This window comes from Ustilaginoidea virens, chromosome 2 (assembly GCF_000687475.1).
Source record: "Ustilaginoidea virens chromosome 2, complete sequence".
NCBI classification, from domain to species: Eukaryota; Fungi; Ascomycota; class Sordariomycetes; order Hypocreales; family Clavicipitaceae; genus Ustilaginoidea; species Ustilaginoidea virens.
In genome coordinates this window covers 5,457,613-5,475,397 of record NC_057317.1, presented here as the reverse complement: position 1 = coordinate 5,475,397, position 17,785 = coordinate 5,457,613, and the positions used below count along the sequence as shown (strand labels likewise).

At 52.7% G+C, this 17,785-nt stretch overlaps 4 protein-coding genes across 4 annotated transcripts; all 4 read right to left on the bottom strand.

The window, feature by feature from the left end:
- Positions 1–2,603: 2,603 nt before the first annotated feature.
- Positions 2,604–3,410, bottom strand: UV8b_03236 (uncharacterized protein; the record flags this gene model as incomplete). Its single annotated transcript, XM_043140734.1, has 2 exons — positions 2,604–2,925; positions 3,076–3,410. 2 exons carry the CDS (start codon positions 3,408–3,410, stop codon positions 2,604–2,606), a joined length of 657 nt encoding a protein of 218 aa, XP_042996668.1.
- Positions 3,411–5,013: 1,603 nt separating this feature from the next.
- On the bottom strand, positions 5,014–7,537 carry UV8b_03235 (uncharacterized protein; the record flags this gene model as incomplete). Its single annotated transcript, XM_043140733.1, has 2 exons — positions 5,014–7,206; positions 7,274–7,537. 2 exons carry the CDS (start codon positions 7,535–7,537, stop codon positions 5,014–5,016), a joined length of 2,457 nt encoding a protein of 818 aa, XP_042996667.1.
- A 3,899-nt stretch (positions 7,538–11,436) lies between these two features.
- Positions 11,437–13,510, bottom strand: UV8b_03234 (uncharacterized protein; the record flags this gene model as incomplete). Its single annotated transcript, XM_043140732.1, has 3 exons — positions 11,437–12,576; positions 12,650–13,404; positions 13,504–13,510. The coding sequence occupies 3 exons, from the start codon at positions 13,508–13,510 to the stop codon at positions 11,437–11,439; spliced, it is 1,902 nt and encodes a 633-aa protein (XP_042996666.1).
- A 2,253-nt stretch (positions 13,511–15,763) lies between these two features.
- On the bottom strand, positions 15,764–16,548 carry UV8b_03233 (uncharacterized protein; the record flags this gene model as incomplete). The annotated part of the gene is made up of 5 exons (XM_043140731.1): positions 15,764–15,824; positions 15,889–15,925; positions 16,006–16,290; positions 16,357–16,381; positions 16,465–16,548. The coding sequence occupies 5 exons, from the start codon at positions 16,546–16,548 to the stop codon at positions 15,764–15,766; spliced, it is 492 nt and encodes a 163-aa protein (XP_042996665.1).
- Positions 16,549–17,785: the final 1,237 nt, after the last annotated feature.

Genomic DNA, 17,785 nt, shown 5'->3' with positions numbered 1-17,785 from the left:
CGCCACGACCGGGTCGGCAGGCCCCGAAGGCGGAGCGTGTGGCGCGTGGCGCACAAGACTGGAGCCTCTTGGCTGGCGACCTTGGTGCGTGCTGAAAAGAAGGACCGGGTATATAAAAGGGAAAATAAATTGAAAAAAAAAGGAATAAAAAAGGAATAAAAAAGATCGAAAGCGGCCCAGAATGGAACTTATTTCAGGCAATGGCTGTTTTTGAGCAAGAGGAACGCCTCGTTGTTGTTGTTGTTGTTGTTGTTGTTGTTGTTGTTGTTGTTGCAAGGGGTAAATCTCTCCCAAGGCGTTTGCAAATACGGTTCCATCCGCCGACCTTTGCTGTGCAAGGTTTCTCTGCCCTCAGAGCAGCCCAATGTCTTTTGTCAAACATGTGCTGAGTCTACCGGACCCTGACTAGCTAGGCCATCTACAGTAGCCAAAGTCGGGTAGCATGCAAGAGGGAACGGGAGGGGGGCAACTCTCGGCTTGCAGGACAGAGCGAACAGGAAACGTCTATGATGAGGACAGAGATTGGCCCGGCTTACAGAGTAGACTACTCGAGGCTCGCGAGTGCTAATGTATATACTAACTAAGCACAAGGTGCCGCCGCAAGGTATAAAGGAGCCGACGGGTTGGCACCGGGACTCGAATCATGAGCGACCGGTTGGGAACTGACCCTTGATCGCGGACAGAAGTCAGAATAATATGGCGCAAAGGAAGAACAGGCTAATGCAGAGAATTTCAAAGCCAAAGGGGCGGTGTCGTAGGATTATTGACCAGGACGAGGGATTGGCCCGCCTGGGCATCCGATCCGCATAGTACGAAGTTCTCGGTACGGAAATAGGTTTTTTTTCAGTTTTGCGAAGGGCTCAGATTCCAGACAAGAGTCCATGCACCACCATGCGCAGTCAGGAGATTCCATTGCCAACAATAAAGGCGACCAAGAATCCAAAGTGATGAAACAAACTTTGGGTTCCATCAGGCGGGCGGGAGGCTTGGCAGTTGGACCATTGATTGATTGATTGATTGATTGGGGGCAGAGATGACGACGAACCAGCCAGCATGAACAGAAGGAAAAGAAACCGCCAACGGACGCCCAACACCCACCTGGCGGAAAAACAGGAAGGTGGGCAGGCCAGACGGCGCCAGGGCCACGGTTGGAGAGAGAGAGAGAGAGAAGCTTGCGAACGATGGACCTGGCCGTCGGCGTGGCGGAATCCGTTTCTTTCAGCTGAAGCCGCTTCCGTTTTCAAGGGTCAACACCCACCGGAGGATCGGGATCGAGGAGAATGGCTGAACATCTGTACACCTACCTGTGCTGCAGTAACAATGTGACGTCGTGCGCAGATCATGTCTTTTCGCCGCAAGCGAGAGAGGCTGTGCCATGCAGGCTGCAAATGGCGGCGAACTGCATGAAAAGGCATGACACTCTCTGTTAGTCAAGAGTACATACACCATGTTGGAGAGGCAATGTCTGACAGGTGTTTTTGGGAGCTGAGAGGAGCAGGGAGGCCAGCCTTGCTTGACGGTGTTTCTGGCGCCGTCTTGGTGCCGACTTGTTTCCATCCGGCACAGAGAGCTCGAGCCTAGCCTCGAGCAGAGACACGGTGGCCGGAAAGCTGGTGGAAAACATACCTTGGCTTGTGTGGTGATTCCTGCATAAACTACAGTATGTAGTCCGGTGCCTAAGCACAGCACCTGGGGGCGGATGGGCTTAGCGAAGCTCTAAAGGGAGGCGAATCATTACTGCAGCGGCATGCAAGGAGCACAGTGGAGAGAAAGGTCGCCAGACTCGAGCCCGCAGGCCGTCTATCTAGTTTGGTCCTGGTGCCTCATGTGCGTCCGTGGAGTCTGGTCTGGTCTGGTCGTATGCGCAGGCCAGGATGCTGGAATCCAAAATCTGAAATCCGAAATCTATGCCATGTCAAGCAAAACAACACACCACACACCAGGGGGAACCAGACTTGAGCGACGGCCTACCCTGGACACGGCAAGAGCACCCAAGGTTCATTATTGACACTGCAGCAAGTAAGGTTAAGCAGTACGGGTTTGGGCTAGATTGCTCCAGTCCCGTATCTTCCGAAATACAGACGCAAGGATGTCTGACGCAAGGATGTCTGCCGCAAAATGCCATCCATGCGATGCAATGCTACACCACATTGGACATCTGAAACGCGGGGCGTGGGCTCAGGAAAGGGTCCGGTGGGAAGGAGGGGGCAATCGCGTCATTAGAACGCCTTCTCATCGCTGAAGCATGCGTCTTGACTGTCACGAAGCGTCGCGCACACAACGAGCACGTCACTAGAAAACCGGGAGAAAAAAAAACACACACATACACACACACACACACACACACAACAGAGAGCAAGGAAAAAGGGGGAAAACGCAATTTGGTATTTTTCAAGACTGTCCCATGGCAGGCTATCAGCGTCCTTTTTCGTGATTCATGCACGCAGAGATTCCCCTCTTCCGTGGCCCCGCGCAGTGACATTGTTTTGTGGCAGGGCTTGCCTCGTTCACCTGCGTCGAATGAGCAGGACACCATCACCGCCCCCCAAATTTCCCGTATTATTCGTGCTCCCTTTCCGTCCCAGCAGTACAGGCAGGGCATCTCAATTGGGAAAAGCAGTGTACCGAAGATACGGCTTGACGACGCGGAGGTTGGGGAACAAGGCACGGGCCTCGTCGTCCTTGACGCTGTTGGCAACAATGACGTCCTGGCCGGGCAGCCAGTCGATAGGCGTGGCAATCTTGTGCTTGTCCACAGCCTGGAGGGAGTCGACGATGCGAAGCACCTCGGCCGCGTTGCGGCCCGTGGAAGCAGGGTAGGAGAGGATAGTGCGGATCACCTTGCGAGGGTCGATGAAGAAGACGGATCGGATGGTCAGCGGCAGCGAGTTTCTGTCAATGTTCTGCGGGTCCTGATAGTCGATCCTGCCGAGAGAAAAACAAGTCAGCCCAAAGGAAAAGAAAGAAAATAAAAAAAAAAAAAAGAGTGGCATTGCTTTGCCGCCCGCACAATCGACTGACTGTCTCGGGGGTGGGGGGGGGGGGGGGGGGGGGCTTCCGAGCCCAAATACTCACATGTCGTACAGGTTGGCCACCTTGCGATCGGGATCGGCGACGATGGGGAACTTGACCTGGCCGCCCGTCACCTCGGCAATGTCCTTGATCCACGTCTCGTGGCTCTCGGTGGTGTCGGCCGACAAGCCGAGCAGCTTGACGCCGCGCTTGGTGAACTCGGGCTCCAGCTTGGCAAAGGCGCCCAGCTCGGTGGTGCAGACGGGCGTGAAGTCCTGCGGGTGGGAGAAGAGGATGGCCCAGCTGCCGTCAATGTGCTTGTGGAAGTCGATGGGGCCGACGTTGCTGTCGGCAGTGAAGCCGGGGGCTTGGGAGCCGAGACGAAGAGGGCTGGGCATGGTGAAGAGTCGTGCGGGCTTCTGGATTTGTCCGAGGGAGGTGGGAGTGGGTAGGGAGGGAGCGGAGGAGAGGGTTCGACGACTCCCGGCACCTCGCAATGGCGCTTATATATATATTATCTGTCTCGCTGGGAACACATCTGGGAGAATGCCGTCTTCGGGTGGTCAATGTCGCAATGCGGCTGCCATTAACCCGGTGCGGCATTCTAGATTGAGCAAAGGGCATCCACACTGTATCCGTACAATCCGCCCACCCACCCAACTAACCTCTTTTTCACCTGCATGCTGGAAGACTTTCTGCTCCGTCACTGCAAGCCCCCTTGTCCCCTCTTTCTGTCCATGAAACGAAGCCAGCCCGAGCCCGGTCTGGTCCATTGCTCTCTCCCTTTACTCCTTCCTCCCTTTTCTCATCCCAAAGCCCAGCCTTTTGAAAATCCCCAGACTCACCAACTTCCACTGCCGTGAAAAAGAAACTTGATCAACGCCGGCACCCCCCCCCCCCCCCCCGCCACAGCTCCATGCTCCCACCGCCACGGCCCAATGGCGTGCTTCTCCAACCACGTCATTGGCCCGCCCCCGCCTTCTGCCATCCAAGCCTAGCTGACGCAATGGAGGCTCGGGAGACCCTTTCTGTAAATATCGTTGATACAGTACATACTTTCCGCTGCACCGCGCTTTCATTCCCGGACCGTCGGCCAGGCAGCTCGACAGGGAGCACGCAATACAGGTCCGACCTACCGCGAGAGCCGGCAGATGTCTGTCTGTCCACGTGTAACATCTGGGTAGAATCGGTTGACACGTCAACGCCCTGTTTGTGGAACCGATTCAATATATGCATTATTATTACGTGCTGTTCCAGCTGATTATATGAAAATCTCGTCAGCGTCTTGTTCGTACGTTGTAACATGTCCGGTGTATTGTCAGATTTACGGCGACTGCGTCTTTCTCCCTGACGAAAAAGGCGGGCTCGCACTGTTGTTAACCCGCGTTACATTTCCGATTTCTCTTCCCCCACCAACTAGACTATAAGAAATTTTTCCATATGGAAGGAAGAAAGAAGCTTTCTAAAATGACTCGAGGGAGATTCAAAAAAAAAAAAATACCATATACGTCGCCGGAAGCAAAAATACAACTTCCATATGAGTCGACCACGCCAGGAGTCGAACCTGGAATCTCTAGAGAGCCGGAAGCTCGAGAACCGAAATCTAGCGCCTTAGCCATTAGGCCACGCGGCCGAGGTATATCCGTGTAGAAATTGTTCAACACTATAGAGGCTGCGTATTCGTACCAGTGATATACGCACCCAAATTATAGTCTAGAACCCCTCTGTTCCGTGCGACGCAATGCACGGAATAAAACCAGCCTCTGCACATTCAGTAGCGCACGTAAAGACAAGAATCCTGAAATCCTGGCGCTTACTATCCTCTGTCTACATATTTCAAATGCTCATTCCAACTCCAAAGCGATGCACATGTCCACCATGACGGACTGCACCGTATGCACGAGTAGTGTATTAGTGTACTCTTCAAGCCGTCAAATACCCAAAAACGGACTCCCCTCTTCACCACTGAGACATCGCATTGCTGTTCAATAGTGCAAGTGTTTAGGCATTTCTTGGCCTGGCCCCCCTACTCTCCTTCCGCCGTCCCTTGTCCATAAAGAGATCCCATGAGGATGTGTCGTATGGATCCGGGTCACTTTCCTCTGTTGCCAACTCTGCGTCCGCATCGCTCGAGTGACCTTGCTCGCTGGTTTCCACATCATCCGTAGGAGAGGTCGCTTCCCCTCGGACCAGGGCGGAAATCCGCTCCGCCCACACGGTTGGCGCTGCTGCTGCTGCTGCTGCTGCTGCTGCTTGCAGCCGGCCGTCCCTGCTTGTGCTGCGTCGCAGGGGCCCGATCTTGCTTCCGGCTCGTGAGAGCGGCCGCGAAAAGTTGAACTCCGGGACGGCGCGTATATCTTGCCCAGAAGCAGCTGTGGTGGGCAGCGCCTTGTGTTGGGACACGTTGATTACGCTCCTGCTTGATCGTTTTAGTCGTGGCTTGCGGTGAGACCCCGAGGAGGAGCCGCTGACTCCGGTTTGGCTTCGCGACAGCAACTCATCGCGCTCCTCGGCGGCAGTGTCCTCGTCTGTGACCGCCATGTCGAAGCCCAGCCGCGCGTCGCACAAGGCTTGCACGCTGCCACCGGACCGACGGCGCCTGCGGACTTGACCTGCACCAGCCACGGCGTACCCAGCAACAACAGGTGGTGACCGCAAGGTAATCGCAGGCATCATGTTGGTTTGCATGTATCCCATGCCCGTGCTCAGCGCGCGCAGGTTCCGCTGACTTTCGGAAAAGACGACGCGAGTTCGGAGACTATGGACGGCGCGGTCCAGGGCAAGCTCAATGGCACATCGGTCGCGAATGCGGCTTAGTCGCGGCCAGGTTGCCCTTTCACCCGCCACGCACGATCGCAACATGAAATCCACGGTAGGGTTGCTGAGAAGCTTCGGCAAATCATTCATGGCGATTTCGGGCAGGATGGTTATGTCCCCCGAATACTTTTGACTCAGTATTGCCCTACACTTGGTCATGAGGTTGGGAAATATGCCCAGCTCGGCCAGAAAGTGAAGTCGGTGCAGTGCTTCGTCCCTTGCCAAGGTACTCAGCGTGTACGCCCAGTCCAGATCGTCTGAGTGCGAAGCGGGGGATTTCTGCGTTCTGTGTTCTTGCGACAAGACGTCATCTTTCGACAAGAACGGGACAACGTGAGGATTGACTTGGCAGACGATGAAGTGATTCACGTTGAACATTTCAGCCAAGCGAGTCATGGGGAGATCGTTGTCGACAGAGCCGTCGATAAAGTGCTGCGGAGTTGGTGTCCATGGGTGATGCCCGCCAGTGATGGGGTCTTTGACCAGTAACGGCGAGGAGGTGTAGACCAGAGGAAGAGAGCACGACGCAGCGACTGCGGACCAAATCATGACGTTGGGCGCAGTAACATAGTTGAGCAGCCGGGGAAGCTCGTAGATGGACGACGTGGAAACGCAAATGTTGAGGATGCGGCGGGTTCGGTTGTACGCTTCCTGGAAAGTCATGTCTCCCATCATGCCGCGCATTACTCTGGTGAGATTTTCAATGTTTGACCAGCTGCCTTCGGTCAACAAGCGTCGCAGGTGGCCAAGCACGCCGACTTTGCTGTCCTCTGCTTCGAATACGGCCAGGTCGCCGTATGGAAAGTCCCTGATGAGCTCGGGTATCTCCTCGTCTGTTTTCGTGCACATGACGGCGCAGACAATACTGCCTGCACTGGCACCAGATATGATGCGCGGGAGGAGCTGGTGTTCGAACAGCGCCTTCAATACCCCGATGTGCGTCATGCCAAAGGTGCCGCCCCCCGAAAGCAACAAGGCACTGCGACCAAAACTCTGTCGCGAATACAACATGGCTTCCAGGAGGTCTCGGACGTGCAATGTGTGGTGGGTCTTGACTGCGCTCTGAGCGACCAGAGCATCGATGGTTTGAATAGCCGAGTCGACGTAGCGCTCTATGAGCTTCTTGGTGCCAACGTGGCAATGGCGGTACAAGTCAACGTTGTCCATGCCTCCTAGATCTCGACTCAGCTCTGTTCGAATAAGGTACATCATGGTCCGAACGTCGCCAGTCAGTCGGGCTTCGTCAAGCGCACGCAAGCGCTCCTGGATGAGAAGAAAGTCGTATGCGCCAGCTACTGCATCATTCTTCCACTTGTCGTTACCGTCCAGTGTATCAAGTTCCGAAGCAGCAGCTTTCCAATCTGCATATTTTTCGGCCTAGACGCAGAGGTTAGCATCTTGCTTTTGAAGCCCCTGGGCCATGATTGATGTCTTCTCCTCTTACAGTCTTCAAGCGCAGAGAAAGAACGCCCTTCCTCTGGTCCCGTAGAAACATGCACTCACGTTCCTCAGGGGTCAGACCGTCCTTCCAGTACAAAATGGCGTTGTTGACATCCCTCAAGGTTCTCGAGACAGCCTTTTGAAGTGTGCGACATCCGCATTGATAAGGTGACAGCTTCTCTGTTTTTTTTTCGGGAGTAGTTGACGCTTTGGTCTCTGCACCATAGAGGCTAGGAGCCTTGTGCGTCTGAAGGAGAAGATCCGCCATAACGAATCGTTGCGATACGCCAACGGGGCGAAAATCAAGTGTGACACAGCAATATCGGTGATGGCAAATTAATCCATCATCTGACGCGAAAACCGAGATCTGCTTTGTATCATCACGTTGGACGTGTTTCCAAGCCGGTTCTGCCACTTGGGCGTCGACCGCGTTGCGTTGGTGCCAATGTAGAGGTGGAAGCTATTATGATGCAACGTCTTTATGTGTCGGGGCGGCGGCTGTTTGGGCAACAAAGAAGTTTGTCCGTTCCTAAGGTCTTTGCAAGGAGCTGCTCCAACAAGATGTTTTCATGAATGTAGTATCCGGATGCGCGGAATCAATCTGCAACAGGTTCTAGGTGTCTGTAGTAAAAGAGTAGATATAATACAAGCTGCACAAGGTACAAGCCAGCTGAGAGGGCGACTGTTAGCAAATGCTGGAGCGAGTCGAGGAGCAGTGTAGGGACGCGTCTTGATTGAATCTGACGGTGGTGATTCAACGTGCCGGCTAGGTCGAGGTATGATATGATGCTAATTGGTTTGCAATTGCTGAGGAGAGTTTGATAGAAGGCACGATAGGTGCAGAGGGGCGTACGACTCTTAGCGGGGCATTTGGCAATTTTAGGGAAATACTCGAAGAAGAACTTGGGACGGGGCTGGATATTCTGACGCAGATGCAGACGGAGATGCAGAATCGCAACGGGCCAGTTAGAAACTGCTGGATAAGCTTTGGGTAGCGCATGTGAGCAAGAGGGATGCAGCCCACACGTCCTGCTGACCCTTTCCCACCGGCCTAAAGCGGCAAGGTTGACGAGAGACTGGGACCGGGCCTCGATGAAAATGGCGGGGTAATATTGATTTCCGGGGGGTGATGCCAGCGTTTCACCAGCCTTTCACGTATTTCACCGCATTGACACGAGGCCAGCTGTTTAAACTCTGCAGCTCTGTATGTAGAGAGAGGCACTGGCGCCGGCACCTGGCTGACACCTGGCTGACACCTGGCTGGCCCTTGCCCCAGCGCGGGATGCTCGAGTACCTAATGTACCATACAGTACGGAGCACCAGTACCGCGTTCTCGAGTCTTGACTTTCCCTCCTCACTATCCTGGCTGGCGCAACGAACACGTACGGAGCGCATCGCATCGACCACGTAATGACCGTAATGACATGACGGATTTTCCGTAACGTACTGAGAAGACGCCAGCCAGCGTCATCCTTCAATGACGCAGCCGAGTCACACCAGGCAAGGTACCCAAGCAAGCCAAGGCTGAGCGTCTCTGCTGTGCAACATCAGGCCGCGCAGCTGGTCCAAAACAACCAAGCCCGTGACGCCGTGTCTCACCAAAGCAGCCGCAAAGAAAACCGTCGCGCCTGACGCACCACTTGCCTTCTTGCAACACTTCCAGTCTCCCGAGTCCGTACACCGCCCACCCATCTCGAGCCTTAGTAAGCCGCAGGTGTCAGCTTTCGCGCCCAGGTCTGGTGGTGACAGGTCACAGGTCACAGGGCCCAGAGCACTGGTGAGCGGTGACGGAGTTGACGGAGACGCTCCGTTGCCGCCCCCCCTGACCTGCTGCTGCTTCCCTTACGACATAGGGAGCAAGCAGGTCGCTTCAACATCCCCCCCGGCCCAAACCTTCATCCATTGCTCCGTACTCCGTACATCAATGTCAACTATCCTGCCGCTGCGACGGGGGTTAGGGCCGCTGTCACGAATGGGCGGGGTTGCTGTCCGGAATCCAAAAAGGGAGCCCTTGAAAGTTGAGAGGATGCCAGCTTGCACATGCCAGAATCTTGTGCTCTCTGCGCATGAAATCTGGACGAAGCGTTTTTCGAGAGCCTGACGACATATCCCTTGCATCATACTGTACCATGACTCGCTATTATCCTGGATGAGCTAGTCATGCCGGCAGCCTGGTATTGTTCTCGGCTTCTTTCCTGCCCATAGCTTCACTTTTGTCATCACAAGACATTCCATGTCCTTCAACTGGCTCGACCAGACCGATGCTGCGTCGATTACCTCGTAGGCCCGTTGTCCTCTATCGATACTGCACCAGCAAGGGGGTGGTTCAGTCGCCTACCTTCGCATTGGCCAATTGTCCATGCCTCCATGCCTCGTTATAAACTCGCTTGGAGAAAATGACATGCAAAATTACATACACACCTACCTCATAGGTACCCATTTTATCAAGCACCTGTTTACCAACGGGTAGGTAGGTAGGTACCTCGGTATTTACAAAAGTTTGACTCCTATCAACACTGGCTCCCTCCCTGGCCCTGGTTCCCCCTTCCAAGCTCAGGACGTCAATCCCACCAAGTCATGCATACATCCGCCTCATTTCAACGAGTCTGCGCATTCAAGTCCACAGCGCCAACATTGCACGTCAACGGGCGGTACTTTGGCGCCACCAAGGCCCAAGCAAAACCGGGTGCCTGCCGCAACTGCACCTCAGTGCCCTGACATGCCGTTCCCGCGGCTTCTCGCCGTGCCCCTTCTGAAACTAGGCCCCCCAGCCACTTCCACGCCTACTGCCTCGCCAATATCAGTGCACAAGCCAAGCCAAGCCAGCCATCCTCATGGTGGGTGTGTTGAGGAGAATTGACCGAGACGCCTGTCGTTTAGAATTGCGCCTTGCACAGAGCGCCTGTGGCAGATGGTAGAGCAGATGTGCGGACCCGCGGCGAAAATGCCCCTGTCCAGAAACTCTCGTGACAGCCGTGACGTGGTGCGAACCCGGAAAGTCGCCACAGATTGATTGCTCAAGGTGTTGGAATACCACCAAGGGGTACCTAAATATACGTAGCGCGCGCACGGGGTACCGAGATACCGGGTGATCTCGGGTAACACTTTGTTGCATTACTATGATGATTGTTGCTATCTAAAGAGAGAAGGGCAGCGGGGGATTGAAGCTGACGATGTGGCCGCGAGGGTGCCCTTGCTATGGAAAGTGCCCGTGAGGATGCCCTTCATGATCGGCGGGCTCCTCGCTTGCCACTGAGGGGGGCAAAGTCGACGATCCTTAATTCCTCGCTCGTAAGGGCAATAGGGGCTAAAGCTTCCCTGCGAGGGTTAAGGCTTAAAATAAACACTCTTCAATTGTTCTATTCCGCGATCTCTTCCTCGGGCCAAATTGTCACAGATTCTTAGCAGAGGACTTCTGTAAGGGTTCCTATAAAGATTCCTAAAATGCGGCAATTGTTGTTCGTGATAGACAAAGGGGCAAGGTTAGTCTCTGCGATTTATTCCCTGGTAGGCCATGAATTGGCTGATTGGTAGGCGAGCTTCAGCGGGCCTATATGTGAGCGAGCCGGTCGCAGTCCCTTAGTAGCACGAGGTTGCTGTTCCACGTCGTCCCTTCTCAGTGCAATGTAGCCCCTTCAACTCGAGGCAATGTAGCCTTGTCAACAAATACTAAAAGCTTCGCATTACCAAGGTCCAGGGGGATGTATCGTAGGTCGCGGACTTGGTCATCCAGCTGCCACTTCAGAGGCGCTTGTTTAATCGTGCGATATCGACTAGTAGCATGATAACCAAGTCCGCGACCTATGATATATCCCTCTGCACCTTGATAACGCAACGGTCTGTCCGTATTTTCCGTCGTATAAGACCTTGCGGCAGAGTGAAAGGCAATATATATATATATATAAACTTCTGCATTGGCCCTGGAACCGAGAGTAGCTATGCCCTAAAAGAAACATATGACGCAAGTGTGAGAAACAATCATTTGCGACTGCCTAATCAAGGCGTCGAGGCAAGCCAAACTAAAACCGTACATATGAGATCCAAGAAGGGAAAAAAAAAAAAGAGACAAGAAAGGGGCAAAAGAAAGAGGAGAAGAAAAAAAAAAACACCAAGACTCACACCTGCATCCACACCATCGTATTTCGATAACTGGCTTGGCAACGACATCTACAACTTTACCCGACCAACCTCCAGGTCGCTCCATTCAGTATCCCGAAATGGGACGTACGTTTCCCCCCTGAGCCAGTACAAGTCCCCTGGGATAATTGCGTTATTTGGCTTGACCCCAGCAAGACGCAAGGCATGCTTCTGCTGCTTATTCGTACCGGTAGTTTGAGCTGCGCCGCCAACTTCCTTTAGGACGCGGAGGAACAAGGGGCGCGCGTATCCTGGCAGCGCGGCTTTGACGTGGTCAGCTAGACTGCGCAATACGTTCTTGTCCGGGTCCTTGTCAAAAGTGATGGCGACGCAGCCTGCGCGGCCGTCGTGATGAGGGAGCTGGACACCGTAGACGTTGGCTTCTTGAACCGAGGGGTGTCGGCCGACAGCCTCGCTGACTTCGGCGGTTGACACGTTTTCAGCCTTCCATCGGAAGGTGTCGCCGATACGGTCGATGAAGTATACGCGACCCTCCGAGTCCCACCGAGCTATGTCGCCTGTGCGGAACCAGGCATCGCCTTTTTCGAACACTCCTCGCATAATCTTGGAAGACGTGGCGGCTTCGTTTCCGTAGTAACCTTGGAACCGCTGGCTAATGTTGTCAGGGTCAAGTTTGTAGATGAGCTCGCCGGGCTGGTCGGGTTGCACCTTGTTGCAAAAGCCAGTCCTGAGGTTTCGTTTCGGAAGGTCCGTTTCCCAATCCAGCTCGACAAGATTGAGACTCAGGGACTGCAAGCCGCCGTAAATAAGACCGCTTCGGCCGATAGCACCGGCAGCGTAGTCGTTACGGCTAAGGTTCCACATGCCAAAGGGTCCTTCGGTGGCGGCGTAGAATTCGAGAATTGAGTCAATGCCGAATCGATCCTTGAAATCGTTCCAAATGTCAGGACGGAGACCGTTGCCGAACGCTGCTGTGACCCTGTGCTTCTTGTCCAGGCATTCACCAGTCACAGGGTCATGCTGCGGAGGGGCGGCGAGGAGATAGCGCAGCGTCTCGCCGACATATTGAATGATTGTGGCGTTGGACTCCCGCACCTCATTCCAGAACAACTTGGTGGAAAACTTGTGACCGATAGCTTGTGTGCTTCCGGCTAGGATTGTTGCGCAGAATGATAGCAGGGAAGCTGCTGAGTGGTAGAGAGGCATTGACTGCAGCAGCAGAATCTTCGATCAGTCGATAACCTTGACAGAATAAAATAAGGCATGAAGAGGTAAACGTTACAGTGTAGATGATATCATTACCACCACGAGCCAATAGAGTCTCTGCCACGGTGCCGCCCGCAATAACCTTGGCCCATGGGACAACAACTGGTTTCGGCAGTCCAGTCGTTCCCGACGTATAGATCAAAAGGGCCAAATTCGCGAAATCATGTTCCGCCAAATCTGGATCAGATACCCTTACGGGGGTGGTGGCTTCTGCCTGCGCTTGAACTTCTGGGGTGAAAATGACAAAGTTGACAGTGCTTAGTTCAGCTCGCACATCGTCTGCGACATTGGCGGAAACGTTAGGATCAACGAGACAAATCTTGGCTTTGACCGCACGGATGCAATGCGATAAGGGTTCGCCTGCCAGGTTGTAGTTGATGAAGGCGGGCTTCGCGCCAATGCTCCAGAGTCCGAGCCAGACGAGGATGAATTGATCAGAATTCTCAAAGTCCATGGCTACTACATCCTTTGGTCTGATACCGAGACGGTTACGCATCCACGTGCCATAGCGCAACGCCTTGTCGTAAACCTGGGCGTAGGTGAGACGGCGTCCTCGGAATATGAGAAGGTCCTTGTTGGTTGTGGAAGGGTGTTTTGCTCGCTCTTCCAGGTTGTAAAAGAGAGACAGGCGGCCATTTCTTTGCCGAAGGAGCACCCGAACGGCCGTTTTGGCGGTGGATTTGAAAAGCAGGTAGTCGTACCAAAGGGAAGTCTTGGCGTTGATATAGGCCAAGGCTGCGAGGGTAGCCGGAGCCGAAACTATGAGCGGGACTATGCCTCTCGTCAGTAACTCGGCCAGTACGAACGGATATGAAGTGTGAAGCCAAGATATGCAGGGATGTAGAGAAGCATCGGGGAGCAAGTACTTACTTGGCATTTTTGGTTTAGAAATGTGGTTCGTTGCTCGGTGATATCACGCTGAATCGAGAGATTTTCAGTGCATTGGGCGGAGGAACATGAGGCGTAGCAAATGCTAACTTGAGGGTTTTGTTATTATAGTACTGAAAAGAAGGACGGGTGGATGATGACGGTGACAAGCATGACATGAGTATTCGGTCTTTAGCAATAGCAAAAGCATGACAATGCGGTGCCAGCCAGAAAAGTAGCGCAGCTTGGTAAAGTGATATGGGTGATGAACAACTGCAACGACTCCGCAGCAAGCAATGGCCAGAAGGCGACACGAAGTCTTGGCCGCGGTTTGCCGTGTGCCTCCTCATCTGTCGACGAATGACAGGAAGAGGCAGGACCAGAAAGACGCCCTAAAGAGCCCTTGCAGGACGACATGGGTTTGTTGACCAAGCTTTTTCACCGAGGGACGAACTGTGTCGGACTCCAGAAAACGCAAGGTGGCCCAGACTCGCTGCACGTTTGACATGTTTGACACGTTTGATTGCTCGCTAGCCCGGTCTGACCGTCACAATCCCGGTCAAAGTGACAGGCCCCAGGCCGTCGATGTCGCCCTCATGGCAACCTATGTATTGACCCGAGGGATGCGTCCCGAGGAACATTTTCTAATAAAAATACGGGGCCCTGACGGGCTTTTGCCGCAAGGGACCGAGAACGGGGAGAACTCACTATTGATTTATAGTTGGTCCGTAGCATTACATGCACGCGGAGTTGAAACCCGGTGTTACTATGTACAGCTGTCCGAGGTCAGCTCAGGTGTAACTTCCCGCCATGTGGCGGTGGAAATGTACGGATAAAGCCCAAATGCAGTGAAAGTGAAGACTGCACTCCGTAATAAGAATGCAACGACTCTCGAGACGCCTATGGTGGAGAGAAGGGGGTTTATGGATGGAGCACGCGATTGGCTGGTAGATAGAGATGCCTCGGCTGGCGGTGACGTGTGGGCCGAGGAGTGTGGGGTTTGGATACGGTTGGACCTTGGCGCTGGTCAATGAGCGATGTTGATAGATAATGTATCAGGTAGGTAGTGCTGATGGTGATGCATGGGCTCTAATAGGAGTCATATCCGAGCAAGCGAAGGCGAACATTCAAAGTCAAGGCTGTTCGGGATTCCGTGCTTCTCCACGGCCTCCTTGGATGTAAAATTTGAAACGGCAGGAGCGGTTCTCTGGGGAAGAGGTAACCAAGGACAAAGCGACCAATTGCGGACTTCGTCCTCCAGATCTCACCAAACAGATTTTGTTGTTTCGGTAAATCCCGACTAGCAGGGACTACGGAGCCATTATATCAGGAGTAGCGTTCACCACAGCCGCACGCATCATGCAGCACTGTCTCCCTGCATCGTCCCCAGTGGCGTTTCTACAATGACCAACTCGAGGACACTGATTCCAGGTTGTGGCTTTTCCTTTGAAAGAGCTTCCTTCAGAGTCCCCAGAAGCTCGGGTGTACTTCGCCTGTGTCGCAGTATCGTTGCTCCCGCTCGCAAGTTAGGTGGGTTCTTGTGCCGAGTTCGAATCCGTGGTTTGGCGCGGGCTGTTGGGTAAGGCCTCGCTATATGTTGCTACATCTACCTTGCTACTTTCAACTACATGACAAACACATTGACACCACATTTATGCGTCATCGGCGTTAATGCACAGGAATCCATGTTCACCAACTCGGTGCTCACAAGGGTGCTGGGAGGCATGCTCGGGAGGCAGGCATTGCAATTGGTTTATCCGTTATTCCGTGGTTTCGCTGACTTTCTGAGAGGTGTAGACCCAGAAGTAACTCTGCAGTCGCAAGTGATGGTAACAGCTGCAAGATTGTGCGTGGTTGCTGGCGTAGCTTGCAGTCACCGTTTGATGCGCTTGATGGCAGATTTGTATATTCTTGCACAAAATAAATACCGTGAAATCTTGGTATCTGCAGTGTTGGTCGAGTACGATTGGAGGGAAATGACCGGAATATAGATGAGGCTAGAAAATAGCGCTGTTTCCTGGTCTATTTAGAGTACCGATCCTTTAGAATTTAGCATCTGCCAGAAATTATGAGCATATACAAGCATAATTGAAAGGCCTCAAAGGTGGAGGAGAAAGGAAGTTTCTTGGTTGGAATCGCAAATGGTTCGATAGACTTGGCGTTGCTTGCACGGCAGTCAAAGACCAATCCAAGATCACGTAAGATTTGGCCATTTCTTTTTTTTATAATTCCTCACCGACTCGGGAATGAAGACAGCATTGTTTTACTTTGCTTTGCCCTTCTCGGCTTGGTCAAAGATCCAGTCATTAAGTCCTTGTTTGTTTCTATGTCAAGTTAGATCCGAACCACTACACCTTATGGTGTGTAGAATGCCGACCAAATACTTACCTCGCAATCTCAATGGCATAGAATTGCATCCGCGGAACTGGAACACAAGCCTGATTAGACGCCGGTGGACAGAATGGGCAGCAACAACGCCAAAAAAAAAAAAAAAAAGAGTCATACCGAATATGGTAGTATCCTCCTCGTATTCAACCTTGGAATTGTTCCGCACCATGGTACCAAAGTTGTAATCGTCAATCTTCTTCTCGTAGGCCATCATGAAACTCCTCCAGCGTTGCTTGCCATCCTTGCTCTTCATTTCGTCCTCATCTATGGTTGCGGCGGGGTCGAACTCGGGGAATGCTTCTTTGAGGTGGTCGTAGATTTCGTCGTCCATTTTTGTCAAGCGCAGGGTTGATCCTTTGACTTTTTCAAGAATAGACCAATAAGTTTGCATGTGCTGTACGACTGCACTTAGACACTTAGCTGTCATGGGGAGGTTCATATTGGAGACGCGAGGCAGGAAGTACAAACCTTTGACAGCAAATTGTTTCTCCATCTACGATTTGATCAAAATCTTGGTTAGGTGGCGCATCTTAAATTGAGCACTAGGTCCAAATCAAATCTTGATTTTGGACTTACGTCTTCCATGTTTTGAGCGTTCTCGGCATCGAAATCGGTTGGCAAAGCGCCTCCCGACTTGGACATGCTCTCCATGGGATCCATCTTGAATGGTAAGCTCTTTTTCGCTTCTCTACTCGGAGGACTGGAAGCTGCTTGGGCTGTGAGATGTTTGTTTGCGGCCGAAATATGCGATTCCTGTCGTTGAAAGAAAACTGAGCAAGGGTACAAGGGGTTGTTGACGTGGGGTTAGTTTTGCGATTTTTTGGACTTGCAGGTGAAAGTATCTTTACACACATTTCATATACCTAAGATACTCCAGTCAGTTTTCAACAATATTTCTCTCAGTTTACTAAGCCTTACATGGAAATCAAAGCAGTTGACCCTTTCTGGCACAAGCCTTGCGCGACCTAAGAAGTGTCTTTGCCTAATTAAATCTTTGGCGAGGCGCGTTTCCTAAGCCGTCACTTTACATAGAAAGAATATTATTATAGAGACTAGAGGTATATCTTCTATAAAGGCATTATAAAAAGTCGCTTTAGATGGAAATTAGTATGGCGAGGTACAACTCTCACCGTATTTTGTGCCAAGTCTCTCACCAGGTACGGAGTACCTAGATGCCTTTATCTAACGTGTCTGGTAACTTATCCGCCCGTCCATCAGCACGGCTCCCTGCTTCTCTACTCTCGATCCGACTCTCTGGGTGACAATGTCCACCCACACGGCAGTAACAGTAAAGTCACGGCCAGTATGACGTCTGAATTGAATCATTTTTGCCAAGTCTCTTGCTCTCTGAAGCTTTGATCTCACGCTTCTCCGTACGCCGGTTGATTGAGTTACTAGTGAAGCACGGCTCAGCTGCTGCATATGAACAATACCAGACCTAAGCGCAGACAATAAGTGGCTTGGCATCACGGCCTCACATTATCGCATTGACCCGATCGATGGGTCTCGTCGTTCATATAGCAAACGCAAACCGCGTTCTCGGTCCGTCGACATGGCCATCCTCGTGAATGACACAAAGCAAACCTTGGAGACTTTGCCTGCCAGCGGGTTAGCAAAGCGAACTTATCCCTGGTTCAGGACATGACTCTTCCGCTGGAGGCTGACAGAGATGCCAGAGTCGGATACGACATCGGGAACCATTCCCGGCTCCTGTTTCGGTCGGCTTTCAAAGGCCTCTTCACCAGTCGGAAAAGAAAGAGCCGCATTTTCCTGGGTGCATCTCCTCGCTTTCACTCGAAAGAAACATCATGGGATTCTCACGGCAGCACTTGTCGCGACAGCTCTCGTTTCGGCTTCTAGAACTGTGCTGGCAGTGATTTTGGGTCGCATATTTGAC